Source organism: Cibotium barometz, chromosome 61 (assembly GCF_041138505.1).
Source record: "Cibotium barometz isolate CiBa-2024 chromosome 61, ASM4113850v1, whole genome shotgun sequence".
Classification (NCBI taxonomy): domain Eukaryota; kingdom Viridiplantae; phylum Streptophyta; class Polypodiopsida; order Cyatheales; family Cibotiaceae; genus Cibotium; species Cibotium barometz.
Genome location: NC_141106.1, coordinates 12,459,758 through 12,475,173, shown reverse-complemented (window position 1 = coordinate 12,475,173; position 15,416 = coordinate 12,459,758). Strand labels below are relative to the sequence as shown.

Below are 15,416 nucleotides of genomic sequence, written 5' to 3'. Positions count from 1 at the left end.
AAGGATCATAACAAATAGAAAGAATTATTACAACAGAAAGGACATATGCACCACTACAATAAAGATAGAAAGAATTAACACAATATCAATTGGCTACAACTTGGACACACTGTAAACCTTTTGTCTCATAGACCCGTTGGTTCTTTTGCAAGACGTTAATATATCTTTTTCTTCTTCTTCTTCTTCTTCTTCTCCTCTCTCTCTCTCTCTCTCTCTCTCTCTCTACACACACACACTTTTGTAGAAAGACAACATTTTCAGTGTTCAAAGAAGTGGCTTTCTTCTGGAGTGTATGTCTTTTTGCACATCCTAACCCATGGATTGAAAAACAACACAATGCCACAAAATTAGCTTTTGAAAGCAGGTACAGCCTTGCCTAATTCTTGCACCGTGCAAATAACCACCGGAGATAAGGTCATTTGTCAGAGTGGTGCTATGATGTATCCTATTCAATTGATGGGTCTACAATTGCAAAGGTGCCCAAGTGCATCCCTGTCCATGTTAGATGCATTTGGCTCTTATCACTTTCATGAAGAAGAGTGGAAGTAGTAGTTATGAGAAATCCAGGACTCAAATAACTGCTGATGTATTTTACTTCTGTGAAAAAGATCAGGGACCAAATGAAGGGCAAAAGGGAATCAGCTCCAGGACCAAGTTGGCACAGCAGCAGCATGGAGAAGTGCAGTTATGCAAGATAAAATTAGGTCGAGCAGGCAGCACTTGATGAGTGTGGCAGCTCTTGATGAGTGGACTGCGCACTCTCGTCATGGCTAGATGAATCATTGAGTAGGATTTGGCTACTAAAGAGATGAGGTTGCACAAGGTGAGAGTTTCCTCGCATTCTTCAAATATGATAGCACAACGGTGTTAGTGGCTGTTAGCAGTAAGTGACCAGTCCATGTAAGTGATGCTTCTCTGCCTACAATGTTACCTAGTACTCGTTCAGGTCCCACACCACCATGCGCCCACATTCTATAATGCTGCCACCTTTCTCAACATCTAAGAATATGCTCGATACACTTATGAAAGCGTTGGATTGGTTATTACAATACTAAGATTTCAAACGCTGAGAGATACATCTAAGACACGGTTCTTTACAAGAAATCTTAGCTCTGAATTATGTACCATTGGAGGTTTCCTGGACTAATCCCCATCACTCCAGTAAAAGAGAACTATTAACCATCAATTAACCCAATAGAAGAAAAAGGCCACCACTTGAGGTTAAGAAATTGTACTTCAAAGGAAGAAGCTATATGTAGACCTCAAAAAAAAGGCCTAAAAGTGTGTATGTGAGATAGAGAGGTGTGTGTGTGTGTGTGTGTGTGTGTGTGTGGACGTGCACGTGTATGTGAGATAGAGAGAGGGGGGGTGTGCGTGCGCGCGCGCGCGTGTGTGTGTGTGTGTGTGAGAGAGAGAGAGAGAGAGAGAGAGAGAGAACCAAAAGGGAGGGGGGGAGGGTGGTTGAGGGGGGACTCTAGCGCTCCACTTAGTATACCCATGCTTTTGCGATGATAGCCACCTTTCCACTGCTGAGCCCAACAAATGTTACGTGTGCCGACTCTTACTTGATTCTGGTCTTGTGAATCTGAATGTCAGAAAGGTTCTTTGGTAACTTGTTACTTCCACCTGCTCATGCACAGCGAGTTCTTCCCTTTTGAACAAAAGTAACACGTGGGATAGACCATCCTAACATATCATGTAAGACAGGCTTCCATTGGACACCTCATACTGAAATCGCTACATCCTCCACAGGAAGAGAGGCCCCACGGACTGATTATCACAAAGCATAAGTAACCCAGTTAGAATGAGAAATGGGTACATACACAAATGTATCATAGACAAGACAATAAACCTCTCACATACACAAGCCTGTGCACGAGCCTTTCCCTTTGAAATCGACATATCAGTCCAGTCGCCTTAACATACCTTTTTTGGAAGGTCGTGCAGCAAGGGCTGCTATTTCTGCAGCAATCTCAGCAGTTTCAGCTTCAGCTTCTGCAGCTTCCGCCTCCTTTGCAGCCATGTCAGCCGCAGCAGCTGCTGCTTCAGCTTCAGCCACAGCTAGAGCAGCCGCTCGTGCAGCCTCTTGAGCTGTTTTGTACTTTAACTTTGCAAAATCAATATCAAATCTGGCAGCTGGTCCACCTCTGAGTTTCTTTTTTGATGGTTCCAAAAAACTGCCATCTTGCAAAGGCCTCTTTGTTGGAGAATCCATATCAATGCCCTTCACAACTCCTTGGTATATTTCCTTTCTCTCATCACGTGCTTGTAATAGTATTCCTTCAGACTTCAAAGTTAGATCAGCCATGTTCACTTTATAATTTTGCTTCACCTACGAAGACAAATTGCAGGTTGTAAACAAATAAAACAATGTCTAGAGAGGTCCTTCCTCTAATGTCAGTATGTCAATAGTGTATAGAAACTAATTCTATGAATAGGGAGATGCCTCATCCACAATTGATGGGTGGCTGAGGTCTCCCCTTCTTCCTGGACAACCATATAAAAGGACTACTATAAAAGCATGAAAAGCTGTTCACATGGAAGCTTAGATGGCTAAAATTCTAGAACACGCTCCAAAAGGCACACTTGCTTGATAGCATAGAGGCACAAGGAGTTGATTTATAAATCTACTGCCGCTTTATCAAATATCTTATTTTTTATAATTGCAGAAAATAATGGATATCTCATTGCATAAGGGATGAGATCTATATCAGATATGTAGGTATTGTCCATCCAATGAGATCTTGAACACGCAAAGCATGCCAACCAAAAGTCCCTTAGATGAAGCAGCCAAGTTGACTGCATGTGTGATACAGATGTCAGTGTGGATGCCACCTATGAAAAGAACCTGGATATTTAAGTCATAATAGGGTCCCATGAGCAGAAAACTATTTGTAATCAGGTCCCTGAGAAACCCAAGTTTGAATCAGTTGTCAGAGCACTAGCATGTCTCTTATCAAGCATGGGCAGAAAAATGTTGCGAGTGTTTGGTGGTGTATCCCATGATCCATCTCGTTGCTCACGAGTAAAAATGTCAGGAAAGCAACAAGCTGAAGTCCCCCCACCTAGCAGCCTAAGTGCAGCCTCCCCTGCCCCTCAATCCATGCAGTTTCTGCCCACCACGAGCTTCTCCCGGTGATTGGACCGCATCTTGGACAGATGATTGAGAGCCCTAGTCAACAGTAGTTGCCATGGTTCTAGGCCTCCTGTCCATCCAACTGATCATCCCCTCACCAAAGAAACTTCCTCCACACCTCACAATCCCCCAATTTAATGGCTCTCACTTCATTCAAAGGATAGACTTATCTGTGCTCCCTTGCCAGTATTTCATTTGTTGTCATATCGAACACATTGCCCAGTCCTCCCCCTAGCCACTGAAGCTAGCGCCGCTGATTCAGTGGCAAACCGCCACCACAGCAAGGATAGCCCCGCACACTAGAGGCATGCCTATGGCAGGGGTCTCAAATGAGGATATCCTCGTCCACCCCGTCAAACATAACCCCCAAGTAGCTACAGACAGGTGGGAACGCCCCCCCCCCCCCCCCCCCCCCCAAAAAAAGCAGGGCTGGTAGACTGCTGCCAACCATTGTCCAAGGCAGAGGCGCCCATGCTGCCAGGGTGATGGGGAGAAACCTGAAATTAGGGTTTAGAGATCATTCATGGGAGACATACACAGAGAAGCAAGGGAGAGAGAGAGAGAGAGTTGTGGGGATAAGTCAACTCATGAAAAGCATGAGTGTGTGACTCCCCTATCACACATGTATATTGCACTAGTACACATAGTGCACTTAGTACATTAAAAGTACTAAGTGTACTATGTACTATAACTTATGGGCTTGTACACACTATAAGGGTGGGCATAACGCCTTTACCCCAACAACCTCCCACTTAAAGGCAAAGTGCCCTTAAGTAAAAGAAAAGAAAAAAAATCAGCATGTACATGATAATATACAAGGCCATATCAAGGCTGAAAATGGCCTCATCCAATGCCCATCAAGTGTCTGCAATGAGCAAACCGCTCCGGAGGCAAACTCTTTGTCAACAGATCAGCCGGGTTGTCATCCGTATGAATCTTAACAAGCTGAATTTGCTTGTTCTCTATCACCTCTCTGATGAAGTGATACTTCACATCCACATGCTTCGTCTTTGCATGAAAAACAGGGTTCTTTGCCAACTGAATGGCACTCTGACTGTCACAATGCAACAATGGAATATCCCCTGTATAGCCCAAATCAACCACTAACCGAGATAGCCATAATGCCTCCTTGCAAGCCTCTGTGGCTGCAATATACTCGGCCTCTGTAGTAGATAAGGCAGTGCACTTCTGCATCCTGGATATCCATGACACAGCACCTCCTGTGAATGTAAATACATAACCGGTAGTAGACTTCCGGTTATCTGGATGACCGGCATAATCCGAATCCGTGTAACCATGCACTAATGCATCCTGTTTGCCAAAGCAAATGCACAAATCCTGTGTGCCCTTCAGGTATCTCATGACACCTTTCACTGCTTCCCAATGCTTCTTGCCAGGGTTGGCCATGTATCTAGAAACCACTCCCACTGCAAATGCAATGTCCGGCCTAGTAGCAACCATGGCATACATGAGACTGCCACAAGCTGAAGCATACGGAATCTTGGCCATATCAGCCCTGTCTCTATCTGACTGTGGGCTGTCCATAGCACTGAGTTTCACATATGGAGGCAGAGGAGTACTAGCTTTCTTCCCCCCGTCCATATTGAACCTCTGCAAGACTTTGCCAATGTATTCCTTCTGAGACAAATACAACACATGCTGATTTCTGTCCCGAAGTATCCGCATACCCAAAATGTGATTTGCATCACCCAGATCCTTCATGTCAAAGGTCTCATGCAGCCTCTTCTTCAAAGCATCAATCTCTTTACGAGATTTCCCGGCAATCAACATATCATCAACATACAAAATGAGAATCAATAGACTGCCATCCAAAGCTTTCTTGGTGTACAAGCAGTGATCTATGTCACTTCTCCTGAATTTCTGAGATTTCATGAATGTATCAAATTTATGATACCATTCCCTTGGTGCCTGTTTGAGCCCATAAAGACTCTTTTTCAGCTTGCATACAAGCTTCTCCTTTCCACTTACTGCATAACCCTCTGGCTGCTGCATGTATATCTCCTCATGGAGATCACCGTGAAGAAAAGCAGTCTTCACATCCATCTGAATCAAGTCCAGATCATCATGCGCAACCAAAGCCAACACAGCTCTAAGTGTGGTCATTTTGACCACTGGAGAGAAGATCTCCTCAAAGTCCACACCATATTGCTGCTTGAAGCCCTTAGCCACTAACCTGGCTTTGTATCTTGGCTTTGCATCTGATGCAACTTTGAGCCTGTATACCCACTTGCATGGCAAAACCTTCTTGCCTGCAGGCAAAGGCACCAACTTCCAAGTTCCATTTTTATGCAGAGAATCCATCTCTGACTTCATGGCACGCTCCCATAGAGCTTTGTCTGCCCTCTGTAAAGCCTCTTTATAACATGAGGGCTCCCCACAGTCAGTAAGCATCAAATAGTCAACCCCTGGAACAAACCTGTCAGGGGCTCTGGAGGGTCTAGTGGACCTCCGTACCCAATGACCATCATTTGCAGGTTGCTGTCCAGCCTGCATATCACCCATTGGTGGCTCCTGTTCCATGCCATAAGGCTGAAAAATCATGCCCGGTATATCCTCCAACTGTGGTATATCCATAGGGATATCTTCTGCCATATCTGGCTGTCCATTTGGACCATTTTCAGCACCATTTAAGGGCTGGTTTTCCTGCTGTAATGGCTGATTTACAGCCCTTTGTTGTTGTCCATGATGTCCATCATCATCAAAGATGACTCTGCCAGGCTCCTGTTGCCTTGCAGGCTCTTTATACATGCATGTTTCATCAAAAATGACATCATTGCTGCGTATGATCTTTCTATTTATGGGATCCCAAAGTCTATACCCCATTTCACCTCTGTCACCATATCCTAGGAATATGCATTTGTGAGACTTAGGATCAAGTTTGGTGCGCATTTCCCTGCGTATGTGCACGTACGCAACGCAACCAAACACTCTCAAGTGCTTGTATGACGGAGGCTTCCCTGTCCATACTTCTTCTGGCACTTTCCCACCAAGCCTCGTGTTAGGTGACCTGTTTATAAGGTGAACGGCTGTCATAACAGCTTCAGCCCAAAAACCATGAGGTAATGCAGCATGTGACAACATAGAACGGACCTTCTCCTGTATGGTCCTGTTCATCCTCTCTGCTGTCCCGTTTTGTGGAGGATCATAAGGAGTAGAGAGCTCCCTCTTGATGCCTTTAGCATCACAAAAGTCCTGAAACTGTTTGGACGTATACTCTCCACCATTGTCGGAACGCAAAGCCTTCAGTGTTTTGCCAGTTTGATTCTCAACATGAGCAACAAACTTCTGAAACACTGAGAATGTATCACTCTTCAAACGAAGAGGATAAACCCACACCTTGCGTGTGGCATCATCAATAAAAGACACAAAGTATTTTGCCCCTCCCAAAGAAAGCTGAGGCATCTCACATACATCTGTATGCACAAGCTCTAACTGAGCATCTTTCTGTCCAAGAGCTTTCTTGTGGGGGCACTGTAGTTGCCTACCATATATACAATGCTCACAAAACTGAAAACTTGAAAACTTTAGAGAAGGCAAGTAACCCAAACGAGACAATTGCTCCATTCCTTTGACACTCATGTGTCCCAACCGGCTATGCCACATAGAAATTTCCGGCAGCTCGGTTGCATTTACATTAGCATGGTGACAAACACCTGCATGCATGAAATAAAGAGTGTCCACCTTAGAGCCTCTGGCAACAACCAGTGAGCCCTTACTAATTTTCCACTTTCCACTACCAAATGTGGTAACATAATCAGCATCATCAAGCTGTCCAGTAGAAAGCAGATTCTTCTTGATCTCAGGCACATGCCTGACATCATGGAGCATAAGCTGTGAGCCATCTGAAAATACAAGCCTCACATCACCTCTGCCAAGTATCTTGCATGCATGGTTATCACCCAAATAAACAACTCCTTCATTGCCAGCAGTGTACCTGACAAACAAGTCTCTGCAACCTGTGACATGAAAGGAGGCACCTGAATCAATGATCCATGAGTGCATACCATGACCACCTGTAAGAAGTGAATGGGCATCAAGTGAAGACGTAAATAGGACCTCATCCTCACTGCCACCTGCATGTGACACATTGATTTCTTCGATCTTGACTCCACTTTTGCCCTTTGGCTTTACATCTTTGGCTTCATCCTTCTCTTTGTCTTTGCCTTTTCCCTTTTCTTTTTGATCATTTTTCCATTTGTAGCATTGCTTTTTGATGTGTCCCTTTTTGCCACAATAATGGCATTCCAAATCCTTTTTGGAGCGAGACTTGCTCCTTCCCCTTTCTTGGCTTTTCCCCCTTTGCTGGGATCTCCCACGTGCATTCATTGCATTTGACTTGCCAACAGAGTTGTTTTTCCTGTTCATCTCTTCTTGAAGAAGAGCACCCTCAACATCTGCATATGACAGCATAGCATTCGAATTGCTAGTGGCTGTCCTGAATGTGTCCCAACTCTCTGGCAAAGTGCATAACAAAAAAGTGGCTTTGAACTCATCGTCCATTGCCAACTTTTGATTTATAACCTGGCTGACAATACCATTAAACTCATTGAGATGGGCTGTCATAGAAGCCCCTTCCTTCATCTGAAGACCTATGAGTTTCTTCAACCAATACACTTTGCTTGAGGCACTTTGTTGGGCATACAAGTCCTGCAATCTCTGCCACATTCCCCAAGCTGTCTTCTCTTCACGAATGCTGAAAAGTAATGAGTCTGACACAGACAACATGATAGTAGATCTTGCCAGCTCATCCATATCTTCCCACTCTTCAGCTGTAAGAGAAGCGGGCATCACACCCCTTTCTTTGATAGGTTTGTGCTGCTTTTTCTGAAGCAACACATTGTAGCACTGGGTTTGCCAAATATCATAATTCTGCGAGCCTTCAAGCTTCTTGATGTGAAGCAATGAAGAGCTCTCACCTGTGGTTGCCATAGCAAAATGCAACCTGTCAATGCCTGACTCCCTACAAATGTACAAACACTGCACCAAAAAGATGTGCAAACACTGCACCCAAAGCACACAAAGTGCTCACAAATGTTCTCCCAAGCTTTATCTCCCACTGCGGAAGCAAGAATGCAACTTTTCTCCCACTTTTTGTGATGAAAACACCAAAATCTGGTTGCTGCAGATTTTGGACAGCACCTTAAATGTGCTCTTTTGCCCTTCCAAAGTACTGTACAGCAGTACCAAGTGCTCACCAATGATGTACCAAACCTGTACCGGCAATTTCAGCAGCTGAATTTGAACCTTTTGATCACTCAAAATAGTGTACAGCCATGCCAAAACATGTACAAATCTGTACCAAATCTGTACCAGCAGGTACAGTAGCAATAAATGCTCTCCTGGCTGTCCAAATGAGTGAAAATCAGATTTTTACAGTCACGAACACTGCATAAAACAGTCCCGAACAGAAATTGGGCAAAAGCCCCTTGACTGCAAGCTGATTTTTGAGGATTCAAGGCATAAATGTCTTGCCTGCTGCTTTGCCAAGCTCAACAAGCATACAAACTTGAAAAGCCCCTTGATTTGAGATCAATTTCTGATCATGCATGGTACATTGACGCACATAAAGGCATCCAGAGTGTTTGCGATGCTTCCCCCTGGCCACATATACATCAAATACATGAAAGCCCCTTGATTTACAGGCACATTGAGTGCTTGTAAGGCATCAGCACATTATCCACAGCATCAAATGCGATTGCCTGCATGCAAATCAACTCAATCGGCACAAAAGCCCCTTGATTTGCACTGCAATTTGCTGCAATTTGCTGCAATTTTGCCCAAATGTGCGATTTTTCACATCATACAGCATGTATGAGTGCTTAATTGCACAATTACATCAAAAGCCCCAAATTTCGACATCCAATTTCCTGCAAATTGATCCTGATTGTGACCAATGTCACCCAATTTTGCCAATTTTGCTCAAAATTGAGCAATTGGGCACCTGTACCTGCTCAATTGATTACTGTATTTGCTCAATTGCAAATCCCAAAAAAAAATTTGAAGCAGAATACCTCTGAAATTTCAGAATTTCTCTGATTTGCAGGTTGATTTCTGTTGCAGGAGGGGGTTTTGCTGATGCTGATGCTTATGCAGTTGCTGCTGCTCTCTCAACCCAGTTGCTGCTTGGAGGAGAGTCGCCAAGTCGCCTGCTAGAAGATTGGCTGCGCAGCAAGTATACGGGAGGCGTTGACGACCAGCAGCAGCAGTTCGACGTCGAGCATCAGTAGCGGCAGAGCATGTACAAAGTGTCAGCATGCGCACAGCAGCCGACGACATATGCCCAGCAGCCTTCGCTCAACGCCTGGCGCTGTGTAGAGCTGACATCCTCGCTATGCTGCCTTTGCCCGTTTTGTGGACCAGCCGATCAAATCCGCTTGTCGCCTGCGTTGTGATGCAACGCCCGCCTGGTAGCGCTTCGCTCGCCTAGCGCACTTACGCGCTACACGCAAATTGGGTAGTGATGTTGCTTCGCCTGCGTATATCTGGTCGCTACTACAAGCTCCTTCGCCTACGCTCACTCACGCGCTTAACACGCCTGGTTGCTGCCTTCGCCGTCTCCGCCTAGCAGCGCTACACGATTAGCGCTGCTATTGATGCCTGTCTGCCTTGGCTGCTGTTCGCTCAGATGTTGCTGCTTCTTCGCTTGATTGGCTGCGCCTGAGTGGAAGGGGCAGCAGTTGAGCCAGCCCACGCTTACTGGCTGGGCAGAGATCAAGAAAAATACAGGCAGTTCTGTCAGAGATTCAGCAGGCGACCAGCTCCAAGGAAGATTCAGAAGGCGACCTTGCTCTGATACCAGTTGATGGGGAGAAACCTGAAATTAGGGTTTAGAGATCATTCATGGGAGACATACACAGAGAAGCAAGGGAGAGAGAGAGAGAGAGTTGTGGGGATAAGTCAACTCATGAAAAGCATGAGTGTGTGACTCCCCTATCACACATGTATATTGCACTAGTACACATAGTGCACTTAGTACATTAAAAGTACTAAGTGTACTATGTACTATAACTTATGGGCTTGTACACACTATAAGGGTGGGCATAACGCCTTTACCCCAACACAGGGAAGCCAAATGGTGACATCCCATCCCCCCCCCCACCCCCTTCTAAGGGGCTGGTCAGAGCTGAAAAGCTTCCAAGTAGTTGTCCAAGAGCTGTGGATACTTTTTCAGAGTCTACTCATCCAACCACTTTGCATCCATGGCTAAGGATGCTGCCGAGCTCAACCAAGTATCTCTATTGTAAGTCACCTCCAAGTAACCTCTTTTCCTTGTGGAAGACAACCTACTCAGGCTGCAAAATCTCTTTCATCTCTTCCACATCTGGTGGATCCTCCTTAACGGGCTCACTGGACTTTGGCCCCACATACTTATGTCCAAGACTAACATGAGAGGCATTTTGGATCTTCCAATGATTCGGCAATGGAAGCTACTATGCCTTCTTGATCACTTTGAATGGCCCATAGTATCTACTAGAAAGCTTGGGAGCGCTTCCCTCCTTACCAAGCCTCTTCATGAGCCTAGCTTTATCAAATTTCAACAAGACCCAATTGCCAACAACAAAGTCCTTCTCCCTTTGATGCTGTCTTTGTACGAGTGTCTTGAGACTTCTCAATGATTGGACACACTTTAGCAAAGGCCTCCTCCAAATCTCTTATATGGTTATCTGCTGAAAAGATCTCATCTTTTGTGCGTAGTATTGGTGGTAGCACCACCTTACTGTAAATCACCTCAAAAGGTGCCTTGCCTGTGGAGGAATGCACAGTGTTGTTGTACACAAGCTCCACCAATGGCAAATACTTTCTCCACATGGTTTTTTGATCAGCCACGTAGCACTCTAGCACACCCAACATGGCTGAATTTGCAGCTTCACTCTATCTGTCTGTCTCTAGATGTTGTCTCTAGATGATTGGCCGAGAAGCTTCATGCACATATATTTTTTTTCGAGAAAAAGATCCTTCAATTAGTTAATGAAAAACAGCCACAGAGGGCTAAGTACAACCACGAAGGGCTAAAAACAAACTCGCCTCATATAAGGGCGGGAAACAAGTGATCATAAGGGGAAGAGATTCTTCTCCTCCGGCTGGCCGCTCTGTGAGGAGAAGGCTATCTCATACAGGGGGAGGGGGGGGGAACAACCACACAGGTGATCTGTAATGCCAAGTGGGGTCACCGCCTCTATCTATGAGGAAAGGGCCAGGTCTCCAAAGTCTCAAGAAGGCTTCCGGCGCTCCTGATGCACGGCAAAAAGTCTCCACTGTCGGATCTCCAATCTGTCACCACCCTCCTTCGGAATCAAATGAATCAAGCCCTTTGTGAGCCGCTCTGGCATGGCACCTGTGAGCATAATCTCATTAAAGGCAACACGAAGGCCACCTTCCATGAGGTCCCAATGGCAAAGAAAGAAAGAGATAGGAAGTCCATCCGCCCCCGGGAGTTTTCCCCTAGGTAATGCTGTCACCGCCTCCGCCAACTCCTCTCACGTGCACCCATGCACTGTGGTACATGGTGGCAAACTGGCTCATCAACAATGCAAGATTCATGTACAGAAGTAGTATCTTTTAGGGTTTATTTGTCGTATGTAGTGACCCCTTTGTGAGCCCAATCCGGGACATGTCAGGCACGAGCTACGTACGTCAGTCTCCCAGCCAGTGCCAAGTCAATCCTCTTAACCCACTGTGGAGAATTCAGCAAGTGTTCATCATTCAGGAGCATGCAGAGGTCAGCCATAGCAATAGATTGCATTAGGAGCATGTAGTTGCATATCATTTAGAAGGGGGCCAGCCCTACGGCAGCCCCAAGAGGTGGCTAGCCTTGCAAAGGGTAGCTAAACCCCTTAGCTATTTTGTAGGCTCAGCCGAACAGCCTTTGGGAGGCTTTGGAGCAGTCGGCCAAACCAAGTGAGGTCTTGGGCACCAATCGGCCAAGACTGGCAGCCACCCGACCATGCTACAGTAGCCGACTCAGCTTTAGTTGCTAGTCGTAATCATTTACAGCAGCCGACTCAGCATTAGATGCTAGTCGGGTTCAGTTGCACCAGCCGACCAGTAATTAGGGCATGTTAATGCCAACATCAGCTAGTCGTGAGCATTATTTGCAGGCCGACAACCTCTTCAGGCAGCCGACCAGCACCTATGGACCATATAAAAAGGTAAGAGGCAGTTCAGTCCCAAAATCATCATTCAGTCAGTCAGAAAATTCAGAAATCAACATCAGCACTCAAGCATGTATGCTTAGGCCTGTGCCTGTGCATACTTTCAGCCTACTTGTGCTCTCAGCCCAAGGCATAGAAGCTCAGTCTCTTCAGGAGTTTGCAGCACACCTTCCCTCAGTCCTCGGGCCGGTGTATTACTCTCAAAGATAGCTTCACAGACGCCTAAAGCCTATGCACAGTTCTGCCCAGCGTTTGGTCGCTTTGTCCCAGTTGTTTCACATGGTCCTAGCTCAATGCATGCTACAGCTCCTCTAAAGTGAAAGGGGTCAATAAGAAAGACCGAAGGGAGGGAGGAACCACCTCTCTCATGTGCCTCAAGACTCTCTCGCACGCGTCCATCACCTGGGGGTATAAAGGGGCACCAGTGAGAAGAGATCGTAAGAAATCCATGGCGATGGCTCTCACATGTGGGGGGTCAGAAACAATAGCTCCATCCTTGCCGCGCAACCTGCGAATACCGTCTCTCCTCCTATGGGGGCCTGCTATCTCAAAGAAATCTCCAATAACTATGTCACCAACTTGAGTCTAGAATGAAGCCCTGGCATGATATATGTACTCCACCCTCCTCTCCTCAATGGACCGAATCTCTGTGCGGGCAGCAGCACTCTATCTCTCAATCCACGGGCTGTCTGGGAAACTCTCCTGAAGACGTTGTAAAGAGGCTAGGCCCCTCCTCAAGCTCCTCTCCTCATCCATGGTCGGTACCTGGTGCTCCACGGCCTAGGAACCTACTCCTCCCTCGGCCCCTTGGTGCGGATCTGAGCGAGGAGGAGGAGGGGGAACCACCGGGGCGGTATCCTGGACTGACGCCGAGGGCAGGCTTTGGCCAGATGACCCATCTGCCTGCAAATGAAACATTGGCCTGGCAAGCCGGAGTACTCCATTCTGTGCATAATGAGGTCGCCCTGAAGGTTGGGAATAGATATCATGTGAGGCACTGAAAGAATGGGTACTATGTTGTGATACCCACAAAGAAATGCCGCAAGAACTGTACAACACTGTGTATGGACAGCAAGCATAAAGGAGAAAAGAAGATCACTGCTGAATATCACCAGAAAAGGTAGTACATCACATGGAGCAGCATGAGGGAGGTCCCGTAGATGTTGCCTATCACTGCAGAAGCTGAAAAGAGAGATGATCTGAGGGATAAGGGAGCCGGCCCTTTTATACTACCTCAGTATGCTGGTCGGCCAGCTGTAGCAAAAAAAATGCCATAAAATGCCTAAAAATTACCAAAAAATGTTGAATAATCTCTACTAAGATATGCCAATGCAGGGCTTCATATGGAGCTAGATACAAGCATGAATACGCATGGGAAAGTCCATTTGGGGATGAAATAATTTTCAACATCTCCTCTTCAGTGCCAGATGGGTGGACCAACTCCGGCACGCTGCAAAAAATCCTCCAAAGAGTCTGAAGGAACAACCTCCTCATAAAAGACACAAAGCTCGCGAAGATATGGTACACCTGAATACCGAGAAGGTCTCCGGAAGAAGCCATGAGAAGATCGAGAAGATATCGAAGACGAAACAACAGGATCAATATGGAGAGAGAAGCCCTCAGGAGATGGAACCATAGATGGCTCCGACAAAAATGGTACCTCCTTTCCATCTGCAACAAGTATCAGGACTGAAGTAGAATCCTCCTCTCAAGAAGAAGAAACTGAAACAACCACTGGAACAAACTGATCATCAGTGATAGCTGAATTTGCCAGGTTCGAAGTAGGAACAGGCTCCAAGACAGTAAAAGATGCCTCCTCTGAGACATAAGAAGGAGAAGCAACTGCCACAGGAGAAGCCGCCAACGTAGGAAGCTCCAAAATTTGTGAGGTCTCAACAAACTCATCCACCTACTTTATAGAAGAACCTTTATCCTCCTCTGAAAGAGAGGAGAGAAAATCTGCAATAATAGCATCAGCATGAAACAGCACAAGGGAAGGAAGATAATCATCCAAAGGGATGAGAGGGGAAGAGAAGAGAATCCCCAAGAGGGAAGAATCGTGATCTCCAGAAGCCATCACCTCCAAAAGCCCAAGCCTCCTTTAGAAAGACTAGAAGAGAAGGTGGGTGGGAGGGAACCAGAAAGAGAAGAGAATAGAATGACTCTCCAATGGTAAAGGTTGTAAAGTAGCTCTGTAGAAAGAAATTGCAGCACTTGAGGCAATCCAGAGTGAAAACGCAGCTCCACAGGAAAAACGCAGGCTACTGATGAAGAAAACGCAGCAAGTGAACAGCTCCTATATGCTGAAAACAGTCAACAGCGGCATGGAAATAGAAAACGCATGTCCCTGTAGATGTTTCCCGCTCTGATACCATGAAAGAATGGGTTCTATGTTGTGATACCCACAGAGAAATGCTGGAAGAACTGTACAACACTGTGTATGGACAGCAAGCATAAAGGAGAAAAGAAGATCACTGCTGAATATCACCAGAAAAGATAGTACATCACATGGAGCAGCATGAGGGAGGTCCGTAGATGCTGCCTATCACTGCAGAAGCTGAAAAGAGAGATGATCTGAGGGAAAAGGGAGCCAGCCCTTTTATACTACCTTAGTATGCTGGTCAGCCAGCTGTTGCAGGCCGACAACATGGCTGTCGCAAAAAAAATGCTATAAAATGCCTTAAAAATACCCAAAAAAAAAATGGTAGAAAAAATGATGAATAATCTCTGCTAAGATATGCCAATGCAAGGCTTCATATGGAGATAGATACAAGCATGAATATGCATGGGAAAGCCCATCTGGGGATGAAATAATTTCCAACAGGCACAGAATATGGCGAGGCAACACAAATGCGTAGAGATGGAATCCCGGCTGTTCATGCGAGGGCCGAGGCAGGGATGGGAGGGGGGATTCCATCACTCTCCTGATAGCACCACCAATCACCGGGAGAAGAGGAAGGTATTCCTTCCTGAGGCCTAGAAAGCAGACTATCACGGGAAAGCCTCAAACTCTAGCTAGAGGGTCAAATACCGAGTCGAAGCCATGCTGTCACCGTGCAAAGAAGGCATGTGCCGTACACAATGCAATGGGTTGCACAACAAGATGA

At 46.0% G+C, this 15,416-nt stretch overlaps 1 protein-coding gene across 2 annotated transcripts in view; it reads right to left on the bottom strand.

Annotated features, from left to right (window-relative positions):
* Positions 1-1,020: 1,020 nt before the first annotated feature.
* LOC147604558 (single myb histone 1-like) overlaps positions 1,021-15,416 on the bottom strand; it is a 29,144-nt gene continuing 14,748 nt past the window's right edge. For both annotated transcript variants that reach the window (XM_086794858.1, XM_086794859.1), the window contains exons 6-7: positions 1,927-2,332; positions 1,021-1,770 (exon numbers count right to left, since the gene is read on the bottom strand). In XM_086794858.1, the coding sequence (XP_086650984.1) occupies positions 1,724-1,770; positions 1,927-2,332 (453 nt within the window). In that variant the 3' untranslated portion in view covers positions 1,021-1,723. The remainder of the gene's footprint in view (positions 1,771-1,926; positions 2,333-15,416) is intronic.